Source organism: Echiichthys vipera, assembly GCF_963691815.1.
Source record: "Echiichthys vipera genome assembly, chromosome: 23".
NCBI classification, from domain to species: Eukaryota; Metazoa; Chordata; class Actinopteri; order Perciformes; family Trachinidae; genus Echiichthys; species Echiichthys vipera.
In genome coordinates, this window is record NC_139848.1 from 856112 (window position 1) to 880999 (window position 24888).

Genomic DNA, 24888 nt, shown 5'->3' on the forward strand with positions numbered 1-24888 from the left:
GAAGTTCAGCATCCGTGAGGAACTCGGAGTAGAGCCGCTGCTCCTTTGTGTTGAAAGGAGCCAGTTGAGGTGGTTCAGGATCATCTGGTCTGGATGAACCCTGGGCGCCTCCCTAGGGAGGTGTTCCAGGCACGTCCAGCTGGGAGGAGGCCTCGGGGAAGACCCAGGACCAGGTGGAGAGATTAGATCTCCACACTGGCCTGGGAACGCCTCAGGATCCCCCAGTTAGAGCTGGTTAATGTGGCCCGGGAAAGGGAAGTTTGGGGTCCCTGCTGGAGCTGCTGCCCCTGAGACCTGATCCAGGACCAGAGGCTGGAGCTGCTGCCCTGAGACCTGATCCAGGATCAGAGGCTGGAGCTGCTGCCCCTGAGACCTGATCCAGGATCAGAGGCTGGAGCTGCTGCCCCTGAGACCTGATCCAGGATCAGAGGCTGGAGCTGCTGCCCCTGAGACCTGATCCAGGACCAGAGACTGGAGCTGCTGCCCCTGAGACCTGATCCAGGATCAGGGGCTGGAGCTACTGCCCCTGAGACCTGATCCAGGATCAGAGGCTGAAGCTGCTGCCCCTGAGACCTGATCCAGGATCAGAGGCTGGAGCTGCTGCCCCTGAGACCTGATCCAGGACCAGAGCCCGAAGATGAGATGAGATTTATTTTTTTTCATAATTAAAATACAAATTTCTTGGAAAGTATTTGGAGAAATAATAGGAAATAATTTATTTATCAACTTTAATGTTGATTTCCCTGCAGTTATTTTGTGTTTTCTGGACTAAAAACAAAGATTTTGAGCAGAAACGTGAGTTCAACACATTTAAAATATTTAAAAATATAAAATATATTATATATAGTTAAGATATATATGTGCAGTTCTGTTTAGACTTTGAGCAGAAAGGTGCAGAACGAGGGTCCGGCTCGTGTTTTCCAGGCGGCGCTGGTTTCCATGAAGAGGGCGGAGCCTCTGCTTCACGCCTGTCTGTCTTACAGCTTCACAGCCTCACTCATTTACAACAGCTTAAAAATAAATACTTTTACTAATTAATTAAAAATAAATACATTTACTAATTAATTAAAAATAAATACATTTACTAATTAATTAAAAATAAATACATTTACTAATTAATTAAAAATAAATACGTTTACTAATTAATTAAAAATAAATACATTTAATAATTAATTAAAAATAAATACGTTTACTAATTAATTAAAAATAAATACGTTTACTAATTAATTAAAAATAAATACATTTACTAATTAATTAAAAATAAATACATTTAACAATTAATCAAAAATAAATACATTTACTAATTAATTAAAAATAAATACATTTACTAATTAATTAAAAATAAATACATTTACCTATTAATTAAAAATAAATACATTTACCTATTAATTAAAAATAAATACGTTTACTAATTAATTAAAAATAAATACATTTACTAATTAATTAAAAATAAATACGTTTACTAATTAATTAAAAATAAATACATTTACTAATTAATTAAAAATAAATACGTTTACTAATTAATTAAAAATAAATACATTTACTAATTAATTAAAAATAAATACGTTTACTAATTAATTAAAAATAAATACTTTCACTAATTAATTAAAAATAAATACATTTACCAATTAATTAAAAATAAATACGTTTACTAATTAATTAAAAATAAATACTTTCACTAATTAATTAAAAATAAATACATTTACCAATTAATTAAAAATAAATACGTTTACTTATTAATTAAAAATAAATACTTTCACTAATTAATTAAAAATAAATACATTTACTAATTAATTAAAAATAAATAAACGATGTGACATCATCGCTGCAGCTTTTGAAATATTTAAAGGTGCAGGTCGCTCGTCTTTGATCACGTTTAGAGTGAAACTCTTTCATCCTCCCTCCATCCCCGGGGAGGAGGGGGGAGATCAACTCCTCCTCACCCCAAAAACCAACGCCGCCGACGCCTTCTGGATTATTACTGGGATTAATGAGGATTAGAGCCGCCGCCGCCGGGGGCAACTTTCCCCTCTCACCGTAACACCTTTTTAGGGTGAAGACGCATTTTCTCCCCCGTCCGTTTCATTCACACCCTCTCTCCCTCTCTCCCTCCCCCCGCCCCTCTGCTCCCCGTCCTTGTGCTCAGGACGCCGTTTCTGACAGTGAACATCACACGACGCAGCGGTGGAGGCGTGCTTTCAGACGAGAGCGGGAACATCACACGACAGCTACGGTGGTGAGGATATAGGATGAGATGGTGTGTTACCACGGCAACAGCATGACATCAAACGCACCGTCAGAGCTGAGATGATGGTGATGATGATGATGATGAAATTACGACAAAGGTACGACGAAGTCACGATAAGATACGTAGAGGATACGAGGAAGATACGAGGAAGATACGACAAAGATACGACAAAGATACGACGAAGATACGACAAAGATACGACAAAGATACGACAAAGATACAACAAAGATACGACGGATGAAGATACGATGAAGATACGATGAAGATACGATGAAGATACGACAAAGATACGATGAAGATGCGATGAAATTACGACAAAGATACAACAAAGATACAACAAAGATACAACAAAGATACAACGAAGATTCGACGAAGATACGATGAAGTTAAGGTATGCTAAAGATACCACGCAGTTAGGTGAAGATATGATGAAGATATGGCAAAGATACGATAATGATAAAGATACGATAAAGTTAAGACACGATAAAGATACGATAAAGATACGATAAAGATACGATAATGATAAAGATACGATAATGATACGATAATGATAAAGATATGATAAAGATACGATAAAGATACGATAATGATAAAGATACGATAATGATAAAGATACGATAATGATACGATAAAGATACGATAAAGATACGATAATGATAAAGATACGATAATGATAAAGATACGATAAAGATACGATAAAGATACGATAATGATAAAGATACGATAATGATAAAGATACGATAATGATACGATAAAGATACGATGAAGTTACGACAAAGATACAACGAAGATACGACGGAGATACGACAAATATATGACAAGGATACGACGAGGATACGATAAAGTTAAGGTACGCTAAAGATACTATGCAGTTAGGTGAAGATAGGATAAAGATACGACAAAGATCCAAGAAGATAGGACGACTAAAACCACCATAAAGATAAACCATGAAAATCTGCAGCTGTGAAAGTGAACAAACGTGTTCATCTGAAGTTTCCTGTTGTGTCTGAACAACAACAACAACAACAACAACAACAACAACAACAGCAACAACAACAACATCAACAACAACAACAACAGCAACAGCAACAGCAGCAACAGCAACACAGAGGTGGTCCTCTGGTTCCATATCTCAGTGTTTCTGAAGCAGCTGCTCTCGTTTGTTCTCAGCGTCACTGAAGACAAACACTCGCTCCAGACTCCAGACCGTGAAATCAGCTTCAATGAGACCACAACCAGGGGGGGGGGGGGGGGGTCCCTGCTCCAGATCCACCCACCAGGAGAAACCCTGCTTCTGCTTTAGGGGCCCTCCCACTGTGCCTCCGTGCCGTGCCCCAGCACGTGTCACGGCTAAAGTCTGGTTCCTTTGACCAGAGTGAGTGCAACCGTACCGCGTCTAGGAGCGGCACGCTTGCCGTCCACGGCCCGTTTGGGAGAGGTGGGCTTTAGTAAAGCACGTTTGCACGTGTACGAGCACGAGCGTGCGCACGTGTACGAGCACGAGGCCTACGGCGGTTCTGAGGTCATTTCCTGTGCGCCTGTTGGGACGTAGAAAAAAGAAGGAGGGACCATGCGCGGACATTTCAAACAATGGCGGTGAAAGGTTCACGTTGGTGTGATGCGGAGGTGGAGTGTTTACTGCAGATTTGGTCGATGAAAAGATTCAAAAACAGTCGACAAGACGCACAAAAACTCCGAGGTCTACGGAAAGATCTGGAAACAAAGCCACGCATCGCCATGACGTCATCAATGCGTGTGACGTGTTACGGCGTGATGACGTATAGGCAGCAAGAAGCATTCTCCGAGGCCCAGGTAGTGTGAGTACAAACGGGCCTGGAGGGGGGGACAAGGACCCTAAAGCACGGGGCACGGGACGGAGGCACAGTGGGAGGGCGCCCTGTGTGTGTGTGTGCGTGTGCGTGTGTGTGTGTGCGCTTGTGTGTGTGTGTGTGTGTGTGTGTGTGTGTGTACAGAGAAGGTAAAGGCTGATAAAGGTTCGTAAAAACACCAGCTGAGCGTAAAGTTTGAACCAAAGTGAAAAGAATTAAAGGTGACCAAGAGGGTCTTATCAGGGTCTGCAGCCTGCACCCCCGACACACACACACACGCACACACGCACGCACGCACACACACACACGCACGCACACACACACACACACACACACACACACACACACACACACACACTCATCTTTTTTTTTCTGCATCAAAGAGCGGGGAGCAGCGGGAGTACGCCTCCCCCAACACACACACACACACCCCCTACGGAGAAGAGGGGAAAGTGGGTCAGTTGGCAGAGGGAGGAGGGGGAGGAAGAGGAGGAAGAGGATGAGGAAGAAGAGGAAGAGGAGGAGGATGAAGAGGAGGAGGAGGAGGAAGAGGAGGAGGAAGAGGAGGAGGAAGAAGAGGAGGAGGAAGAGGAGGAGGAAGAGGAGGAAGAAGAGGAGGAGGAAGAGGAGGAGGAAGAGGAGGAAGAGGAGGAGGAAGAAGAGGAAGAGGAGGAGGATGAAGAGGAGGAAGAGGAGGAGGAAGAAGAGGAGGAAGAAGAGGAAGAGGAGGAGGATGAAGAGGAGGAAGAGGAGGAGGAAGAAGAGGAGTAGGAGGAGGAGGAAGAGATGGAGGAGGAGGAGGGAGAGGAGGAGGAAGAGGAGGAGGAGGGAGAGGAGGAGGAGGAGGAAGAGGTGGAAGAGGAGGAGGGAGAGGAGGAGGAAGAGGAGGAGGAGGAAGAGGAAGAGGAGGAGGAAGAGGAGGGAGAGGAGGAGGAGGAAGAGGAAGAGGAGGAGGAAGAGGAGGGAGAGGAGGAGGAGGAAGAGGAAGAGGAGGAGGAAGAGGAGGAGGAGGAAGAGGAGGGAGAGGAGGAGGAAGAGATGGAGGAGTAGGAAGAGGTGGAAGAGGAGGAGGAGGAAGAAGAGGAGGAGTAGGAAGAGGTGGAAGAGGAGGAGAAGGAGGAAGAAGAGGAGGAATATGAGGAAGAGGAGGAGGAAGAGACACACACACACACACTAGCACAAGTGCGTCACCTGTCAATCAACAGCCACAGTTTGCCTCAGGCTAACGCTAACGCTACGCTACGCTAACACGTCCGGTGAGAAGAACTACAACTGTGAGAACTACAAACATGGCGTCTGTTTGGTTCTTAGCTGTGAGGAGCGACGACAGATGAAGAGCAGCGAGGAGAGGAAGAGGAGAAGAGAAGAAGAGGAAGAAGAGCAGCGAGGAGAGGAAGAGGAGAAGAGGAGAAGAGGAGAAGAGGAAGAGGAGAAGAGGAGAAGAGGAAGATCAGAACACGTTTAAACACGTTTTCATCAAAGTAAAATGAAAAATGACAAAGTTTAAAATATATAAAGCAGATTAAATCAAAGAGAAATACATTTAAAAACACATTTAAATTCAATTAAATAAGGAAAAATGCAGAAAATAAAAATCAATAAAAGGGAAAATAAATAAAAATAAATAAATATAAATAAAAATATATTTAAAAAGGAGTCAAAGCGAAAATAAAAAAATAAAAAAATATAAAAGAATAAACAGGGTGTGTGTGTGTGTGTGTGTGTGTGTGCAGAAGTAGGTCACACACACACACACACACACACACACACACACACACACACACACACACACACACACACACACACACACTGTGTCGCCCTCTGCTGGTGAACGTTCAGCACAAATACACTGATTTTCTGATTATTCAAAATTCATGAATTGTGGTTATTTATTTCATTTAATGTACTTTATTATTATCTATTAAGTTATTTTATTATTTAATGGATGTAAAAATAATTTATTTAGTTATATCATTTATTTACTTTATTGTTATTTATTTAGTTATATAATTTTATTTACTTTATTGTTATTTATTTAGTTATATCATTTATGTACTTTATTGTTATTTATTTAGTTATATCATTTATTTACTTTATTGTTATTTATTTAGTTACTTTAAATAAATAAACAATGATTTATAATCTACACAGACACTTTTAAAGATGTCAAACCTGAGTTTAAAAACAAAAACAGTTAAAAAATAATCTGCAATAAAACTCAAGTTTGAGCGAAAGTGTCGAATAAAAAGAAATAAAGAATAAAATAAATAAACAATAAAATAAATAAAGAATAATAAGAAATAAAGAATAAAAGAAATAAAGAATAAAATAAATAAAGAATAAAATAAATAAACAATAAAAGATTAAAGATTAAAGGACCAATGGGAGCGCTGCGATCCACCTGCAGAGGGCGCCGCAGCTCCACACACAGTCACTATAAATATATAAATATATATATATATATATATATTTATTTATAATAATATCACCCACTGTTATCAGTTCTATCTGTATTTAAAAAGAACAGGAATGATGAGCCTTAAATGGATTTACTGTTATTTAATTACCTTTAATTTAATGGATTTAGTTCTTTTATCCTTTTATTTAATTTATTTTGATTTATTAAGTTAATTTATCATTTTATTTACTTTATTTTGATTTATTTAGTAATATTATCATTTAATTTACTTTATTATTATTTCATTATTTAATATAGTTTATTATTTAGTTATTTATTTATAAAGAACAGAAACGCTGAAAGATACATTTATTTCATTATTTCAAACAGTAAAAAAGTGTTTTTAGTAAATTCAGAGTCACTTTCTATAATAATGAACCTAAAGTGGATTTGTTCTAAGGGCGTACGACGTAAAAACAGTCGACAAGACGCACAAAAACTCCGAGGTCTACGGAAAGATCTGGAAACAAAGCCACGCATCGCCATGACGTCATCAATGCGTGTGACGTGTTACGGCGTGATGACGTATAGGCAGCAAGAAGCATTCTCCGAGGCCCAGGTAGTGTGAGTACAAACGGGCCTGGAGGGGGGACAAGGACCCTAAAGCACGGGGCACGGGACGGAGGCACAGTGGGAGGGCGCCCTGAGAATATAAACTCAAGCCCTTCCAAGGCCTCCGCCTCCCCATCCTCCTCGTCCTCTCCGTCCTCCTCGTCCCCCCGTCCTCCCTGTCCTCCTCGTCCTCCCCGTCCTCCTCGTCCTCCCTGTCCTCCCCGTCCTCCTCATCCTCCCAGTCCTCCTCGTCCTCCCCGTCCTCCTCGTCCTCCTCATCCCCCCGTCCTCCCTGTCCTCCCCATCCTCCCTGTCCTCCCCGTCCTCCTCGTCCTCATCCTCCCTGTCCTCCCCGTCCTCCTCATCCCCCCGTCCTCCTCATCCCCCTGTCCTCCCTGTCCTCCCCGTCCTCCCCGTCCTCCTCATCCCCCCGCATCCTCATCCCCCTGTCCTCCCCGTCCTCCTCATCCCCCCGTCCTCCCCGTCCTCCCTGTCCTCCCCGTCCTCCTCATCCCCCCGTCCTCCCCGTCCTCCCCGTCCTCCTCATCCCCCCGTCCTCCCCGTCCTCCCTGTCCTCCCCGTCCTCCTCATCCCCCCGTCCTCCCCGTCCTCCCCGTCCTCCTCATCCTCATCCTCCCTGTCCTCCCCGTCCTCCTCGTCCTCCCTGTCCTCCCCGTCCTCCTCATCCCCCCGTCCTCCTCATCCCCGTCCTCCCCGTCCTCCTCGTCCCCCCCGTCCTCCTCGTCCCCCCCGTCCTCCTCGTCCTCCCCGTTCTCCTCGTCCTCCTCGTCCTCCTCGTCCCCTCCGTCCCCCCCATCCTCCTCGTCCTCTCCTTCCTCCTCGTCCTCTCCGTCCTCCTCGTCCTCCTCGTCCCCTCCGTCCCCCCCATCCTCCTCGTCCTCCCCGTCCTCCCCGTCCCCTCCGTCCCCCCCGTGCTCCCCATCCTCCTCGTCCTCCCCGTCCTCCCCGTCCCCTCCGTCCCCCCCATCCTCCTCGTCCTCCCCGTCCTCCCCGTCCCCTCCGTCCTCCCCGTCCTCCCCGCCCCCCCCCGCCCCCGTCCTGAGGGCCTTCGCCGTGACTCACCCTCGCAGCAGCAACAACAGACGTCTTGTGTTCGAGCTTCTGCAGAAAAACACGAGTGAACGCCGCCTCGATCTTTGTTTCTGTCACTTTTTCTTTATTAAACATGAAATTAAAACAAGAACAACGACTTTAGTTTCTCTTTTATACTTTTAAGTGTCTTTCTCTTTATTTCCACGTTTATTTATTTATTTAAAAACACATTTATTATAATTTTTAATGCATTAATTATTCTGTTTTTTATCATTTTATGAAAGATTTTCCTTTTTTATTTATTATTGTATTTATTTTAAATGTATTTTCAATGCATGAAATAACTAAGATAAATAAAATAAATACAAATATAAAAGATAAAAAAATAAAAAATAAAACAAACAAAATAAATAAAATAATGAAATAAATAAAATAAATAAAATATAAAAGATAAAAAAATAAAGTATAAAACATAAAAACCAAAACAGGTGAAAATAATCAAAAATAATGATTTATTTTCTCATGTTTTCACAGGATTATTTTGTTTGTGGCGCTCCCGTGACTCCGTACTTTCCCGGATCGAACCCTGAGAGTTTTGGCATCGAATGAAAAGAAAAAGTGGATCATTTGGCTGCAGAACGGGTAAAAACCAGGACGGCGCCCGCTGCGCGCGCTCTAATTAGCGCGGCGGTGCTGGTTTAGTGGAGTCACATTAATAACGAGGTAATAAATCATTAATCGTGAACGAGGCGAGGAGCCCTGAGGGGCGGCCGAGCATCTGCTGCACAGAAAACAACACACGGGACGACAGAACGGGGAACACGAGGAGCGCCGCCGCCGCCAACACGCCTCAGAGGAGGAGAAGGATGGAGCAGGAAGTGACATCACAGCCCAGGGGAGATGGAGTAACCAGCTCTGCACCTTTATGGAGTTTTCTGCTGTTTACTCTTTGTTTCCAGAACACCCCCCCCCCCCCCCCCTCAAAGACACGGCGTGCAAATGTGCGAGCGTTGTTCCAGAGCGGCGGGCAGGAAGCCAGAGGTCTATTTTTACCCGTGCAGGAGATGTGCGAGGTCTATTGTTCAGGCGCAGGTCAGCGTCCGCAGCTTCCCCTCAGCGTTAAGACCAACGGCTGCAGCTGGACGCAGACGCTGCAGCTGGACGCCAATGCTGCAGCGTTCCTGACGCACGGACGCCCACGGACCAGGCTGCTCTAACGTGCACGCGCGCCTCTGCTCCACTGTTATGACTCTAATATGAATATTACAGGATTTTGGACACGGGGCGCTTTAAAAAGAGTGTTTTCTGCAGCTGACACGTTATTTATTATTTTCATAAACGTTTGATGACTGTTTTATTTCTGTGTGTGTGTGTGTGTGTGTGTGTGTGTGTGTGTGTGTGTGTGTGTGTGTGTGTGTGTGTGTGTGTGTGTGTGTGTGTGTGTGTGTGTAGTCGTTGTTGTTGTGTTGTTGAGTGTGTGTGTGTTGTTGAGTGTGTGTAATCTGTGCCCCCCCGCTGGGACGCCAGCGTTGGTTTCTTAATCCCCGTGTTTGGAGCTCAGCTCACGGGGGTCCGGCACGCACGCACGCACGCACGCACGCAAAATAGATGCAAAACCAGCACAAAAAGATGCAAAATGACTAAAAATAGATGCAAAACCAGCACAAAAAGATGCAAAATGACTAAAAATAGATGCAAAACCACCACAAAAAGATGCAAAATGACTAAAAATAGATGCAAAACCAGCACAAAAAGATGCAAAATGACTAAAAATAGATGCAAAACCAGCACAAAAAGATGCAAAATGACTAAAAATAGATGCAAAACCAGCACAAAAAGATGCAAAATGACTGAAAATAGATGCAAAATGACTAAAAATAGATGCAAAATGACTAAAAATAGATGCAAAACCAGCACAAATAGATGCAAAATGACTGAAAATAGATGCAAAACCACCACAAAAAGATGCAAAATGACTAAAAATAGATGCAAAATGACTAAAAATAGATGCAAAACCAGCACAAATAGATGCAAAATGACTAAAAATAGATGCAAAACCAGCACAAAAAGATGCAAAATGACTGAAAATAGATGCAAAAAGGCCGTACAAAGGTTGTTCAGGGAGCAGTGTAATGATGAAAAGTGTTGTGTAATGAAATCAGAGCCTGGAAACGACGTCAGACACGAGTGAAGAGCAGAAACGGGATAAAACGACCACCGTGCTGCTTTCAAGTGCAGTCATGTGACTCAGACACGCCGATAATGACATTTCACTAATGGGACCCTGGAGGCTTTTACCCAGAGATCCCTGCTGCATCGTCTGCACGCTCCGGACGGGCCGGCCATGGAGGCGGCGCCACGGTGAGGGCGTATTTTTAGAGCCCACAGGTGACCCTCTCTCAGCTGAGTCACATCATCTGTGTGGAGTATGCATGTTCTCCCCGTGTCGGCGTGCTGGAAGAGCGGCGGCGTGCTTGCAGAGCTGCGTGCTGGCAGAGCTGCGTGCTGGCAGAGCTGCGTGCTGACAGAGCGGCGTGCTGGCAGAGCGGCGTGCTGGCAGAGCGGCGTGCTGGCCGAGCGGCGTGCTGGCAGAGTGGCGGTGTGCTGACAGAGCGGCGTGCTGGCAGAGTGGCGGTGTGCTGACAGAGCGGCGTGCTGGCGGCCGCTGTTATGCAACAGCTAAAGCCTGGTTTGAGAAGCATCCCTGTGACTTCTCCTGTCATTAGCAGACGTTACGTAACGCTGTGACTCCAGCTGCAGGACGCCACTGCGACGCCGTCTCACAGCTGCTGTCAACAAACACAAGAGTGATGCTGGAGGTCAGAGGTCAGAGGTCAGAGGTCAGCGAGCGGCGATGTGACTGAAACAGATGCAAAATGACTGAGAATATTTATAATTAATATTTCTTTGTTCGTTTGTTTGAATATTTGAAGAAATCAGAGAATTAAAAAACTTTTCTTCTTCGTTGGTGTTTTTATTTTCTGCAGCTCGGTCACAACGATACAAACGCACAGATGTGCGCTGAGAGGAAGCAGGACGACAGGACGCCGCCGCTGACGCCGCTGAGGCCTCAGGCCGCTGACGCCTCACGCCTCTGACGCTTCACGCCGCTGAGGCCTCACGCCGCTGAGGCCTCACGCCGCTGAGGCCTCACGCCGCTGAGGCCTCACGCCGCTGAGGCCTCACGCCACTGACGCCTCACGCCGCTGAGGCCTCACGCCACTGACGCGTCACGCCTCCCACGCATCTCACGCATCTCATGCCGCTGACGCTGCTCACGCCGCTGCTGTTTTGGGTAATTTCCAGCACTGAAGGCGTCCGAGTGAGTCACCGCTCTGACTCAGCAGCTGTGTCGTGTTACGGCGCTCACACAGCTGTGCAGACGCTGAGCAGCTTCACTCAGCTGCTGTTTGTGTCCACGTCCGTCACTCCTCTTTAAACCTACGCAGTTATTCTGCTGCTGCTTCCTCAAAACCAAACAACTTCACTTTACTGCTCAGGTCAGAAAAGTTTATCTGAAACAAAACTGCAACAGTTCCCTTTTTAATCCATGAAAAAGGACGAATGTAGATGCAAAATGACTTAAAATAAATGCCGAATGACTTAATATAGATGCAAAATGACTTAAAATAGATGCAAAATGACTTAAAATAGATGCAAAATGACTTAAAATAAATGCAGAATGACTTAAAACAGATGCAAAATGACTTAAAATAGATGCAAAATTACTTAAAATAGATGCAGAATGATATAAAATAGATGCAAAATGACTCAAACTTGATGAAAAATGACTTAAAATAAATGCCGAATGACTTAAAATAAATGCAAAATGACTTAATATAGATGCAAAATGACTTAAAATAGATGCAAAATGACTTAAAATAGATGCAAAATTACTTAAAATAGATGCAGAATGATATAAAATAGATGCAAAATGACTCAAACTTGATGAAAAATGACTTAAAATAAATGCCGAATGACTTAAAATAAATGCAAAATGACTTAATATAGATGCAAAATGACTTAAAACAGATGCAAAATGACTTAAAATATATGCAGAATGACTTAAAATAGATGCAGAATGATTTAAAACAGATGCAGAATGACTAAAAATAGATGCAAAATTACTTAAAATAGATGCAGAATGATATAAAATAGATGCAAAATGACTTAAAATAGATGCAAAATGACTCAAACTTGATGAAAAATGACTTAAAATAAATGCCGAATGACTTAAAATAAATGCAAAATGACTTAATATAGATGCAAAATGACTAAACTCAAAGAAACAACCTGCAACAACACGTCTCAAAAAGCTCTTTGTCGTGTTTTTGTTCAAGTTTTAAAAAGCTTTTCAGCTTTAATTTATTCAACAATCAACAATCTATGCAAAAACAATCTGGGGAAATCCAAAATATGGCAAACAAACAATGGAAAAACTGATGTTTGGCGTCGTTTCATCACTTTAACACCAGCAGATAATGAGACGTCATCACCAGAGAAACCACAACACTTCATCAGGCTTTGGCCACAGTTAGCTGAGTGTGCACGTGTGTGTGTTTGAGGTGTTTCAAGACGCACACGACACTCCTCACACCCTCACACTCCTCACACACCCTCACACTCCTCACACCCTCACACACCCTCACACTCCTCACACCCTCACACCCTCACACACCTCACACCCTCACACCCTCACACACCCTCACACTCCTCACACTCCTCACACCCTCACACACCCTCACACTCCTCACACCCTCACACTCCTCACACCCTCACACTCCTCACACCCTCACACTCCTCACACACCCTCACACTCCTCACACTCCTCACACCCTCACACTCCTCACACACCCTCACACTCCTCACACCCTCACACTCCTCACACCCTCACACTCCTCACACCCTCACACACCCTCACACTCCTCACACCCTCACACTCCTCACACCCTCACACACCCTCACACTCCTCACACCCTCACACACCCTCACACTCCTCACACCCTCACACACCATCACACTCCTCACACTCCTCACACACCCTCACACTCCTCACACCCTCACACTCCTCACACTCCTCACACTCCTCACACTCCTCACACCCTCACACACCCTCACACTCCTCACACCCTCACACTCCTCACACCCTCACACCCTCGCACCCTCACACACCCTCACACTCCTCACACTCCTCACACACCCTCACACTCCTCACACCCTCACACTCCTCACACCCTCACACTCCTCACACCCTCACACACCCTCACACTCCTCACACTCCTCACACCCTCACACACCCTCACACTCCTCACACCCTCACACTCCTCACACCCTCACACCCTCGCACCCTCACACACCCTCACACTCCTCACACTCCTCACACACCCTCACACTCCTCACACCCTCACACTCCTCACACCCTCACACTCCTCACACCCTCACACCCTCACACTCCTCACACCCTCACACACCCTCACACTCCTCACACACCCTCACACTCCTCACACCCTCACACACCCTCACACTCCTCACACACCCTCACACTCCTCACACCCTCACACACCCTCACACTCCTCACACACCCTCACACTCCTCACACCCTCACACACCCTCACACTCCTCACACACCCTCACACACCCTCACACCCTCACAAAAATAGAAGCAAAATGACTAGAAACAAATGCAAAATGACTCAAAATAGAAGCAAAATGTAGTTTCATCACTTTAACACCAGCAGAAAATGAGACGTCATCACCAGAGAAACCACAACACTTCATTAGGATTCTGCCACAGTTAGCGGAGTGTGCACGTGTGTGTGTGTGCACGACACTCCTCACACTCCTCACACACACCCTCACACCCTCACACCCGCCCGGCTGCCTGCCCGTCCTACCTTCGATGGCGATGACGTGCTCCCGGATCTGGTTCTGCAGCAGCGGCTCCTCCACGCGCTCCAGCAGCTCGTAGATGGAGTAGATGTTGGGGTGGACGGACTCGAACCTCTGGATCTCCGAGCGGATGGCGGACGAGTTGGCGAGGTGCTGCTGGTAGTTCATGACTGCACCTTCGGGTGGAGGGGGGGGGGGGGCGCTGGGTGACGGGTAGGAAGGCTGAAGCTGTGACCTCCAGGAGGGGAGAGGAGCGCGGGGAGCCTTAAACCATGCTTTGCTCCAGTGGACCCTGGTGACGTGAGCACATCAGCTGATCAGGTACACAGATCAGTCACATTCATAATCATAATAATAATAATTATAATAATAATATTTCCTCATTCTCCTGCTCTGTAACAGACGAGAGGGCGTTTTAATGTGGAGGCAGCAGATTATGGAGGAATAAACATGATTTTAGTCTTTAACACATTTATTCAAAGGTTAAAGCTGAAATACATAAAATAATAAATGAAAGCTTTATTTATTTCTACGCTTTTCTTCACCTAAATGTATTTATTTCCATGTGTTAATGAAGTGAGAGGTCCTTTTTATTCCTTTAGTTATTTATTTATTCCTTTAATTATTTATTTATACATTTATTCAGCATTTATTTATTTATACAAATATTTATTCCTTTATTATTTTATTTATTTCAGCACTTATTTATTGATTTAATTAATCAATAATGTATTTATTTCTGCATGTGTTTATACATTTATTTATGTATTTATTTATTTATATATTTATTCCTTTATTTATTTATACATGTATTAATGCATTTATTTATTTACACATTTATTTCAGCATTTATTTATGTATTTATTCCTGTATTTATTTACACATGTATTTATTACACATGTATTTATTTATTTATGTATTTAAACACACATGTATTTATTTATGTATTTATACACACATGTATTTATTCCTGTATTTATACACACATGTATTTATTTATTTATATATTTATTCCTGTATTTATACACACATGTATTTATTTATTTATGTATTTATTCCTGTATTTATACACAGATGTATTTATGTATTTATGTATTTATACACACATGTATTTATTTATTTATGTATTTATACACACTTGTATTTATTCCTGTATTTATACACACATGTATTTATCACACATGTATTTATTTATGTATTTATACACACATGTATTTATTTATTTACGTATTTATACACACATGTATTTATGTATTTATCACACATGTATTTATGTATTTATCACACATGTATTTATGTATTTATCACACATGTATTTATGTATTCCTGTATTTATCACACATGTATTTATTTATTTACGTATTTATACACACATGTATTTATGTATTTATCACACATGTATTTATTTATTTATATATTTATACACACATGTATTTATGTATTTATCACACATGTATTTATGTATTTATATATTTATACACACATGTATCGTGTGAAGTGAACAACACATCAGTTCATCAGTTTATCAGTTTATCATGTAAACAGCTGATTTAAAGGAATAACACTTCCTGCCTGTTGGAGACACTTTCTCCTTCCCTCCGTGCCCGGGGGCTACAGCGGCACATACCCCCGGAGCCTGTGTGGAAGTGGGGGCGGTCAGGCTGCTGCCGCTGGCCGCTGAAGGCAGCTGTTCCTCGGGGGTGTCCCGGCCTTGTTGCCAGGCTAAAGCTAAAGCTAACTAGCTATAGCTTCCAGAGAGGGAGAGGAGGGAGAAGAGGGAAAAAACTCACCGCGTTCCGAGCGTCAAAGTCGGCGTCACTTGGCGGCTGAGCGGGGAAGTTACAGGTTCGCGGAGGAGACGAAAGCAGCCATTTTGAAAAACATTAGGTCCAAACAGTCCGCGGTCCCTGCTGCCCGTACGGCCGCGGTCAGGTCCATCCCGGGTAGAGCCACTGTATCCCGGCCGGGAACGTCACTACCCTCCGCTGGGTCTCAAGTGACCCGCACAGGGCACCGGGGCTTCCGGTTAGCTCTTTCAAAATAAAACTTGGTTATATTTACCTTTCTTCCTCTTCTTCCTCTTCTTCTTTCTCTCCCTCTTCCTCTTCTTCCTCCTCTTCCTCTTCCTCTTCCTCTTCTTCTTCTTCTTCTTCCTCTCTCTCTTCTTCCTCTTCTTCTTCCTCTTCTTCCTCTTCTTCTCCTCCTTCTTCCTCTTCTTCCTCTTCTTCTCCTCCTTCCTCTTCTTCCTCTTCTTCTCCTCCTTCTTCCTCTTCTTCTTCCTCTTCTTCCTCTTCTTCCTCTTCTTCTCCTCCTTCTTCCTTTTCTTCCTCTTCTTCTTCCTCTTCTTCCTCTTCTTCTCCTCCTTCTTCCTCTTCTTCTCCTCCTTCCTCTTCTTCTTCTTCTCCTTCTTCTTCTTCTTCTTCTCTTTATTCTTCTTCTTCTTTTTATTAAATTATAATTACAGTTTTATTTTTTTAATTCGTTTTTATAATTAAAATTAAATAAAAATGTAATTAACTGAATTCTACAAAACACAAATTTTATTATATTTTAAAATATAAGTTAAATATTTAATTTATTTGAATAATGTTTTTTTCATGATTATTTTTAGTATTTTATTATTTTTCTCATTTTTTGCTAATTCAAATTTAAACAATATAAATCTCTGCTAATGTGTAAATAATTCGCGCTGTTTGATGCTTTTATTTTGAAACTCAAACCTCCCATATTCCGGTATTTCTCTCGCGTGCTTCCCGCAGCTGCATTCAGGCAGATCGTGACTGCGCCGAGGCTGCGCAGACGCGACTCTCACAATAAAAACAACAACAAAGTGTTTTGATTTCTTTTAATTGGCGAATCAATTCAGGGCTCCTTCAAAATAAAAGCGCAGAGACTCTCACGGGAGAGCATTAAAAACACAACAATAAAAGATCTGCACATATTTTTATCTGTAAACTTTCTAAATGTGTAAATAAATCAAAATAAATGATAAAAAAACCAACATTATTCAATTCCCCTGTGTGTGTTTGTATCTGTAAACTGTTTAAATAATAATATTATTATTATCTCATCTCATCTTCAGCCTCTGATCCTGGATCAGGTCTCAGGGGCAGCAGCTCCAGCAGGGGACCCCAAACTTCCCTTTCCTGGGCCACATTAACCAGCTCTAACTGGGGGATCCTGAGGCGTTCCCAGGCCAGTGTGGAGATCTAATCTCTCCACCTGGTCCTGGGTCTTCCCCGAGGCCTCCTCCCAGCTGGACGTGCCTGGAACACCTCCCTAGGGAGGCGCCCAGGGTTCATCCAGACCAGATGATCCTGAACCACCTCAACTGGCTCCTTTCAACACAAAGGAGCAGCGGCTCTACTCCGAGTTCCTCACGGATGCTGAACTTCTCCCCCTCTCTCTAAGGGAGACTCCAGACCCCCTCCTGAGGAAACACACTTCACACGCTTGGACCTGGACCTGGTTCTTTGGGTCCTGACCTGGACCTGGTTCTGTGGGTCCTGACCTGGACCTGGTTCTCTGGGTCCTGACCTGGACCTGGTTCTGTGGGTCCTGACCTGGACCTGGTTCTGTGGGTCCTGACCTGGACCTGGTTCTCTGGGTCTTGACCCAGCTTTCAGGACCACAGGTGAGGGTAGGAACCAGGACTGAGGGTAGAGCGACTGCAGCTCCGCCCCCGCTGCTCCATCGTCCCCTCACTCGTGAACCAGATCCCGAGGTCCTTGAAGTCCTTCACTTGGGGTCAGGACTCGTTCCAGACCCGGAGTAACAATCCTGCGGTTTCCTGCTGAGAGCCACGGCCTCAGATCCAGAGGTGCTGATCCTCATCCCGGCCGTTTCACACTCGGCTGTGAACCGATCAAGTGAGTGCTGAAGGTCCCTGACCCACGACGCCATCAGGACCACGTCAGAGACCAGATCCTCAGCCCACCCACCTGCAGCCCCTCCCCACCACGACTACGCCTCCATATCCTGTCCATGAAAACCACAAACAGGATTGGTGACAAAGTGCCCCCCTATTATTTATTATTAATATATCAATAATGACCCAGAAGCCCCTGCAGTCGTCCTCGTCCCGCTTTAAATATATTTATTATTATTTATTATTAATTATTATTAATTCATCAATAATGACCCAGAAGCCCCTGCAGCCGTCCTAGAGTGCGGTCTGTAGCTGCTCTGTAGAGTGTCCTGAGATCACTGTTGTCATGATCTGACACTGTAAATAAAAGTGAATTGAGTTGAATTGGTCTTGGTGCTGCTGGGCGACCTTGTGCAGACTCTTGGCGCCCTCCTCCAGCGGCGTGGATGGTGATGGCGGCGTTGGTGCCGCGGCGTCCCACGGGGAACGTTTCCTTTCCAACCAGCTGGAAGAGCCAGTTCTTTCTGACCACTTCCTGTCCACGAAACACACCTTTATTCACATTTACTGACGCTAACACTTTGATTTCACTCTAATGCAGTTCAACGGTTTATTTATTTGTATTCTTTTCTACGGTAAATGTTCATTTTAATTCATTTCAATGTGTTTTTTTGTGTATATGCAAGGAAGTGGCCTGTCCTCCCCAGGTGCCTGAGCAGCATCAGGCTCTACACCTGCCCGTCTGCAGCCTGACAGAGGAGTGGAAGCGCACCACGGTCCCACTGGAGATGATGTTGCTGGATACGAGCGATCCATTTGCAGCCCAAGTGGCGCCCGTCCTGGCCCCCGGGAGGAAGTGGACCCCGTCAGCTGCACCTGAGCAGGCACTCAGACACAGGGACATCATGGGCCGAGTTCAGGAGGGGAGGAGTGGTCTTGGTCTCGGGGCCAGTACACCGGCCTGGAGTAAGGCCGCTGCGACTGAGAGACGCAAGCTGGTGGTCCAGGACGTACGGCGGGAGGAGGAAGCAGGAAGCCGTGACGCAGGCAGAGCAAGGGCAGTGGATGGCGTGGGAAGGAGCGGAGAAGAGGAAGATCTCCTGGAAAGATCTGTGGGAGATGGAGACGTTCAGGGGGAGCTTTACCGTCAGGGCTGCCTCTGATGATCGCCCTCTCCTGCAAACCTGAGCCTGTGGTTTGGCGAAGACCCCCCGTGCCCCCTTTGTCCAAGTCCGGCCACACTGCGGCGCATGTTGGTGGGATGCAGGACCAGCCTCACCTGGAGGCACAACCAGGTGCTAAGGCGTCTTGCAGCAGTGCTGAAGGGTCAACGCAGAGGTGTGTATGGCCTTCCTCCCCCCTGGTCCCATTGGTGACAAACACCATCTGTGGGAGAGTGACAGGACACCTCGCCAAATAGGAGCTAACGCTGGGCAGCAGAGCACGAGACGAGAAGCTGCTGGCAGACCTGGACAAGAGACTCTGCTTCCCACCGGCCTGCGACCGGACCTCGTGCTGTGCTCACCCTCGCCCAAGCTCGTTTACATCACAGAGCTCCCGGTGCCCTGGGAAGGTGCAGTGGAGGAGGCCTACGAGGGGAAGAAGCTGAGGTCCTGACCTCACAGCAGAGGCTCCACATCAAGGCAGGAAGGCGACGGTGCGCCCGGTGGAAGCAGGCTGCAGAGGGTTTGCAGCCACCTCAACATCCAGGTCACTCAGGGAGATGGGAGTGCGAGGGAAGGCCCACAGGAGGGCAGTCAAGGTCCTCTGTAGGGCGGCTGAGAAACGGAGCCAGTGGCTGTGGATGAAAGGAAAGGATCCGACCTGGGCCTTAAAGTGAGCTGATGGCATCTGGGGAGTGAACCTGGGGCGCTGGGTCTCACTGCTGAACCCTCTGGAGGGGTCGTGGGCGCCCACTCCACAACCCGAAGGATGGGTCAGCCACTCCACTTCCACAGAGTTCCTTCGGTGCCTTAAGTGTGAATGTACTGAGGGATATCAACAGCTAGTCCTATACAGCAGTTATTAAATATAAGTTTATGTAATTTACACACATCTATATTTGCATTGTTTACTAATTTAATGCAGCGTGAGGTTTTTATAAAATAATAATAAAACAAATTAAATTGTAATAATTGCATATTAAAGTGATTTTTCCTCTAATGTGTTAATTTAAAGAAAGTAAATGTGACGCAGCAGCTGCAGGTCTGTGGATAAAGGCGCCCTCTGGTGGACGCGTGCAGCAACTACAGGCAGCAAACACACATTACATTATATTTTAAACATTTATATTATTTTAATTTTAATGTTTTTATCTGAAACACACAGCAGGATTTTTTTATATAATTAATCTAAATTTTCTGTTTTTATTTTGTGATATTCAGTCAGTTTTTATATTATTTTATTATATTATTTTAAATAAATGTGATGCAGCAGCTGCAGGTCTGTGGGTACAGGCGCCCTCTGGTGGACACAAGCAGCAACTACAGGCAGCAAACACACATTACATTATTTTTTATACATTTATATTATTTTAATTTAAATGTTTTTATCTGAAACACGTATTCTATGTTTTTTATGTAATTAATCTAAATTTTCTGTATTTATTTTTTCATATTTAATCAGTTTTTATATTATTTTATTTCTTATTTGAAATAAATGTGACGCAGCAGCTGCAGCTCTGTGGGTAAAGGCGCCCTCTGGTGGACACGAGCAGCAACTACAGGCAGCAAACACACATTACATTATATTTTAAACATTTATATTATTTTAATTTAAATGTTTTTATCCGAAAATCTTAAGCGAGTCTTTTTATATAATTAATCCAAATTTTCTGTATTTATTTTTTCATATTTAATCAGTTTTTATATTATTTTATTATATTATTTATATAAATGTGATGCAGCAGCTGCAGGTCTGTGGGTAAAGGCGCCCTCTGGTGGACACGAGCAGCAACTACAGGCAGCAAACACACATTACATTATTTTTTATACATTTATATTATTTTAATTTAAATGTTTTTATCTGAAAATCTTAAGCGAGTCTTTTTATATAATTAATCTAAATTTTCTGTTTTTATTTTGTGATATTTAATCAGTTTTTATATTATTTTATTTCTTATTTTAAATAAATGTGATGCAGCAGCTGCAGCTCTGTGGGTAAAGGCGGGAACTACAGGCAGCAAACACACATTACATTATATTGTTTATACATTTATATTATTTTAATTCAAATGTTTTTATATGAAACACGTATGCGATGTTTTTTATATAATTAATCTGAATTTTCTGTATTTATATTTTCACATTTAATCAGTTTTTATATTATTTTATTATTTTATTTTAAATAAATATGATGCAGCAGCTGCAGCTCTGTGGGTAAAGGCACGAGCAGCAACTACAGGCAGCAAACACACATTACATTATTTTTTATACATTTATATTATTTTAATTTAAATGTTTTTATATGAAACACGTATGCGATGTTTTTTATATAATTAATCTAAATTTTATTTTTTTATTTTTTCATATTTAATCAGTTTTTATATTATTTTATTATATTATTTTAAATAAATGTGATGCAGCAGCTGCAGGTCTGTGGGCAAAGGCGCCCTCTGGTGGACACGAGCAGCAACTACAGGCAGCAAACACACTTTCCATTATTTTTATACATTTATATTATTTTAATTCAAATGTTTTTGTATGAAAAACGTATGCGATGTTTTTTATATAATTAATCTAAATTTTCTGTTTTTATTTTTTCATATTTAATCAGTTTTTATATTATTTTATTTATTATTTTAAATAAATGTGATGCAGCAGCTGCAGCTCTGTGGGTAAAGGCGCCCTCTGGTGGACAAGAGCAGCAACTACAGGCAGCAAACACACATTACATTATATTTTTTATACATTTATATTATTTTAATTTAAATGTTTTTATATGAAACACGTATGCGATGTTTTTTATATAATTAATCTAAATTTTATTTTTTTATTTTTTCATATTTACTCAGTTTTTATATTTTTTTTAAAAAAATTTTTAATAAATGTGATGCAGCAGCTGCAGCTCTGTGGGTAAAGGCGCCCTCTGGTGGGCACGAGCAGCAACTACAGGCAGCAAACACACATTACATTATATTGTTTATACATTTATATTATTTTAATTTAAATGTTTTTATCCGAAAATCTTAAGCGAGTCTTTTTATATAATTAATCCAAATTTTCTGTTTTTATTTTTTCATATTTAATCAGTTTTTATATTATTTTATTATATTATTTTAAATAAATTTAATGCAGCAGCTGCAGCTCTGTGGGTAAAGGCACGAGCAGCAACTACAGGCAGCAAACACACATTACATTATTTTTTATACATTTATATTATTTTAATTGAAATGTTTTTATCTGAAACACACAGCAGGATTTTTTTATATAATTAATCTAAATTTTCTGTATTTATTTTGTCATATTTAATCAGTTTTTATATTATTTTATTTATTATTTTAAATCAATTTAATGCAGCAGCTGCAGCTCTGTGGGTAAAGGCGCCCTCTGGTGGACACGAGCAGCAACTACAGGCAGCAAACACACATTACATTATATTTTATACATTTATATTATTTTAATTTAAATGTTTTTATCCGAAAATCTTAAGCGAGTCTTTTTATATAATTAATCCAAATTTTCTGTTTTTATTTTTTCATATTTAATCAGTTTTTATATTATTTTATTTCTTATTTGAAATAAATGTGACGCAGCAGCTGCAGCTCTGTGGGTAAAGGCGCCCTCTGGTGGACACGAGCAGCAACTACAGGCAGCAAACACACATTACATTATAATTTTTATACATTTATATTATTTTAATTTAAATGTTTTTATATGAAACACGTATGCGATGTTTTTTATATAATTAATCTAAATTTTCTGTATTTATTTTGTCATATTTAATCAGTTTTTATATTATTTTATTATATTATTTTAAATAAATGTGATGCAGCAGCTGCAGGTCTGTGGGTACAGGCGCCCTCTGGTGGACACAAGCGGGAACTACAGGCAGCAAACACACATTACATTATATTTTAAACATTTATATTATTTTAATTTTAATGTTTTTATATGAAACACAAAGCAGGATTTTTTATATAATTAATCTAAATTTTCTGTTTTTATTTTTTCATATTTAATCAGTTTTTATATTATTTTATTATATTATTTTAAATAAATGTGATGCAGCAGCTGCAGCTCTGTGGGTAAAGGCGCCCTCTGGTGGACACGAGCAGCAACTACAGGCAGCAAACACACATTACATTACATTTTTATACATTTATATTATTTTAATTTAAATGTTTTTATCCGAAAATCTCAAGCGAGTCTTTTTATATAATTAATCCAAATTTTCTGTATTTATTTTTTCATATTTAATCAGTTTTAATATTATTTTATTTATTATTTTAAATAAATGTGATGCAGCAGCTGCAGCTCTGTGGGTAAAGGCGCCCTCTGGTGGACACGAGCAGCAACTACAGGCAGCAAACACACATAACATTATATTTTAAACATTTATATTATTTTAATTTAAATGTTTTTATATGAAACACACAGCAGGATTTTTTATATAATTAATCTAAATTTTCTGTTTTAATTTTTTCATATTTAATCAGTTTTTATATTATTTTATTATTTTATTTTAAATAAATGTGATGCGGCAGCTGCAGCTCTGTGGGTAAAGGCGCCCTCTGGTGGACACGAGCAGCAACTACAGGCAGCAAACACACATTACATTATATTTTTCATACATTTATATTATTTTAATTTAAATGTTTTTATCTGAAACACACAGCAGGATTTTTTATATAATTAATCTAAATTTTCTGTATTTATTTTTTCATATTTAATCAGTTTTTATAATATTTTATTTATTATTTGAAATAAATGTGATGCAGCAGCTGCAGCTCTGTGGGTAAAGGCGCCCTCTGGTGGACGCGAGCAGCAACTACAGGCAGCAAACACACATTACATTATATTTTTTATACATTTATATTATTTTAATTTAAATGTTTTTGTATGAAACACGTATGCGATGTTTTTTAAATAATTAATCTAAATTTTCTGTTTTTATTTTTTCATATTTAATCAGTTTTAATATTATTTTATTATATTATTTTAAATAAATGTGATGCAGCAGCTGCAGGTCTGTGGGCAAAGGCGCCCTCTGGTGGACACGAGCAGCAACTACAGGCAGCAAACACACATTAAATTACATTTTTATACATTTATATTATTTTAATTTAAATGTTTTTATCTGAAACACACAGCCGTGTTTTTTTAAATAATTAATCTAAATTGTATGTATTTAATTTGTCATATTTAATCAGTTGTTTTAAGATTGTTTCACTGAATTATTGTAAATACTGAATCTTTTTTAATAACATTGATGAAAACAGTAAATTTGAAGGTTTTTCTATATTAAATATTATTGAATTTAATTCATACCCTCATATATATTTGCATTGTTTACTAATTTATTTATAAAATAATGATATAAATTAAATTATTAGCACAAAACCCAATAAAACATGTTTCTACATTTATATGATTTTAATTTAAATGTGTTTATCTTTTACACAGAACCGAGTTTTTATATAATTCATTTAAACCGTAAGCATTTACTTCATAATACTTTATCCATTCATAACCTGTTTAATCAGATTATTTTAATGAATTATTATAAATACTGAATTCTTATTTTAATAATATTGATGAACACTTTTTCTATATTAAATATTATTTATTTAATTTATACACAAATATATATATTTGCATTCTTTATTAATTTATTCATAAAATAAAAATATAAATTAAATTGTATCATTATACATGTGTCAGTTTTTGTCATTAGGATGTGTATGTGTGTGTTTGCGTGACAGAAGCATGGAAACAAACAGCCGTGCACCTGTTATGTTAATGTTATGTTAATAATAATAAATTAAAGGTCA

The 24888-nt window shown here is 41.3% G+C and overlaps 1 protein-coding gene across 1 annotated transcript in view; it reads right to left on the reverse strand.

Annotated features, from left to right (window-relative positions):
• agap1 (ArfGAP with GTPase domain, ankyrin repeat and PH domain 1) overlaps positions 1-15954 on the reverse strand; it is a gene marked incomplete at its 5' end in the record, with an annotated part of 124760 nt that extends 108806 nt beyond the window's left edge. Inside the window, 2 exons of the mRNA XM_083937765.1 lie at positions 14035-14321; positions 15820-15954. Coding sequence (XP_083793891.1) covers positions 14035-14197 — 163 coding nt within the window. The remainder of the gene's footprint in view (positions 1-14034; positions 14322-15819) is intronic.
• Between the last annotated feature and the right edge of the window lie 8934 nt (positions 15955-24888).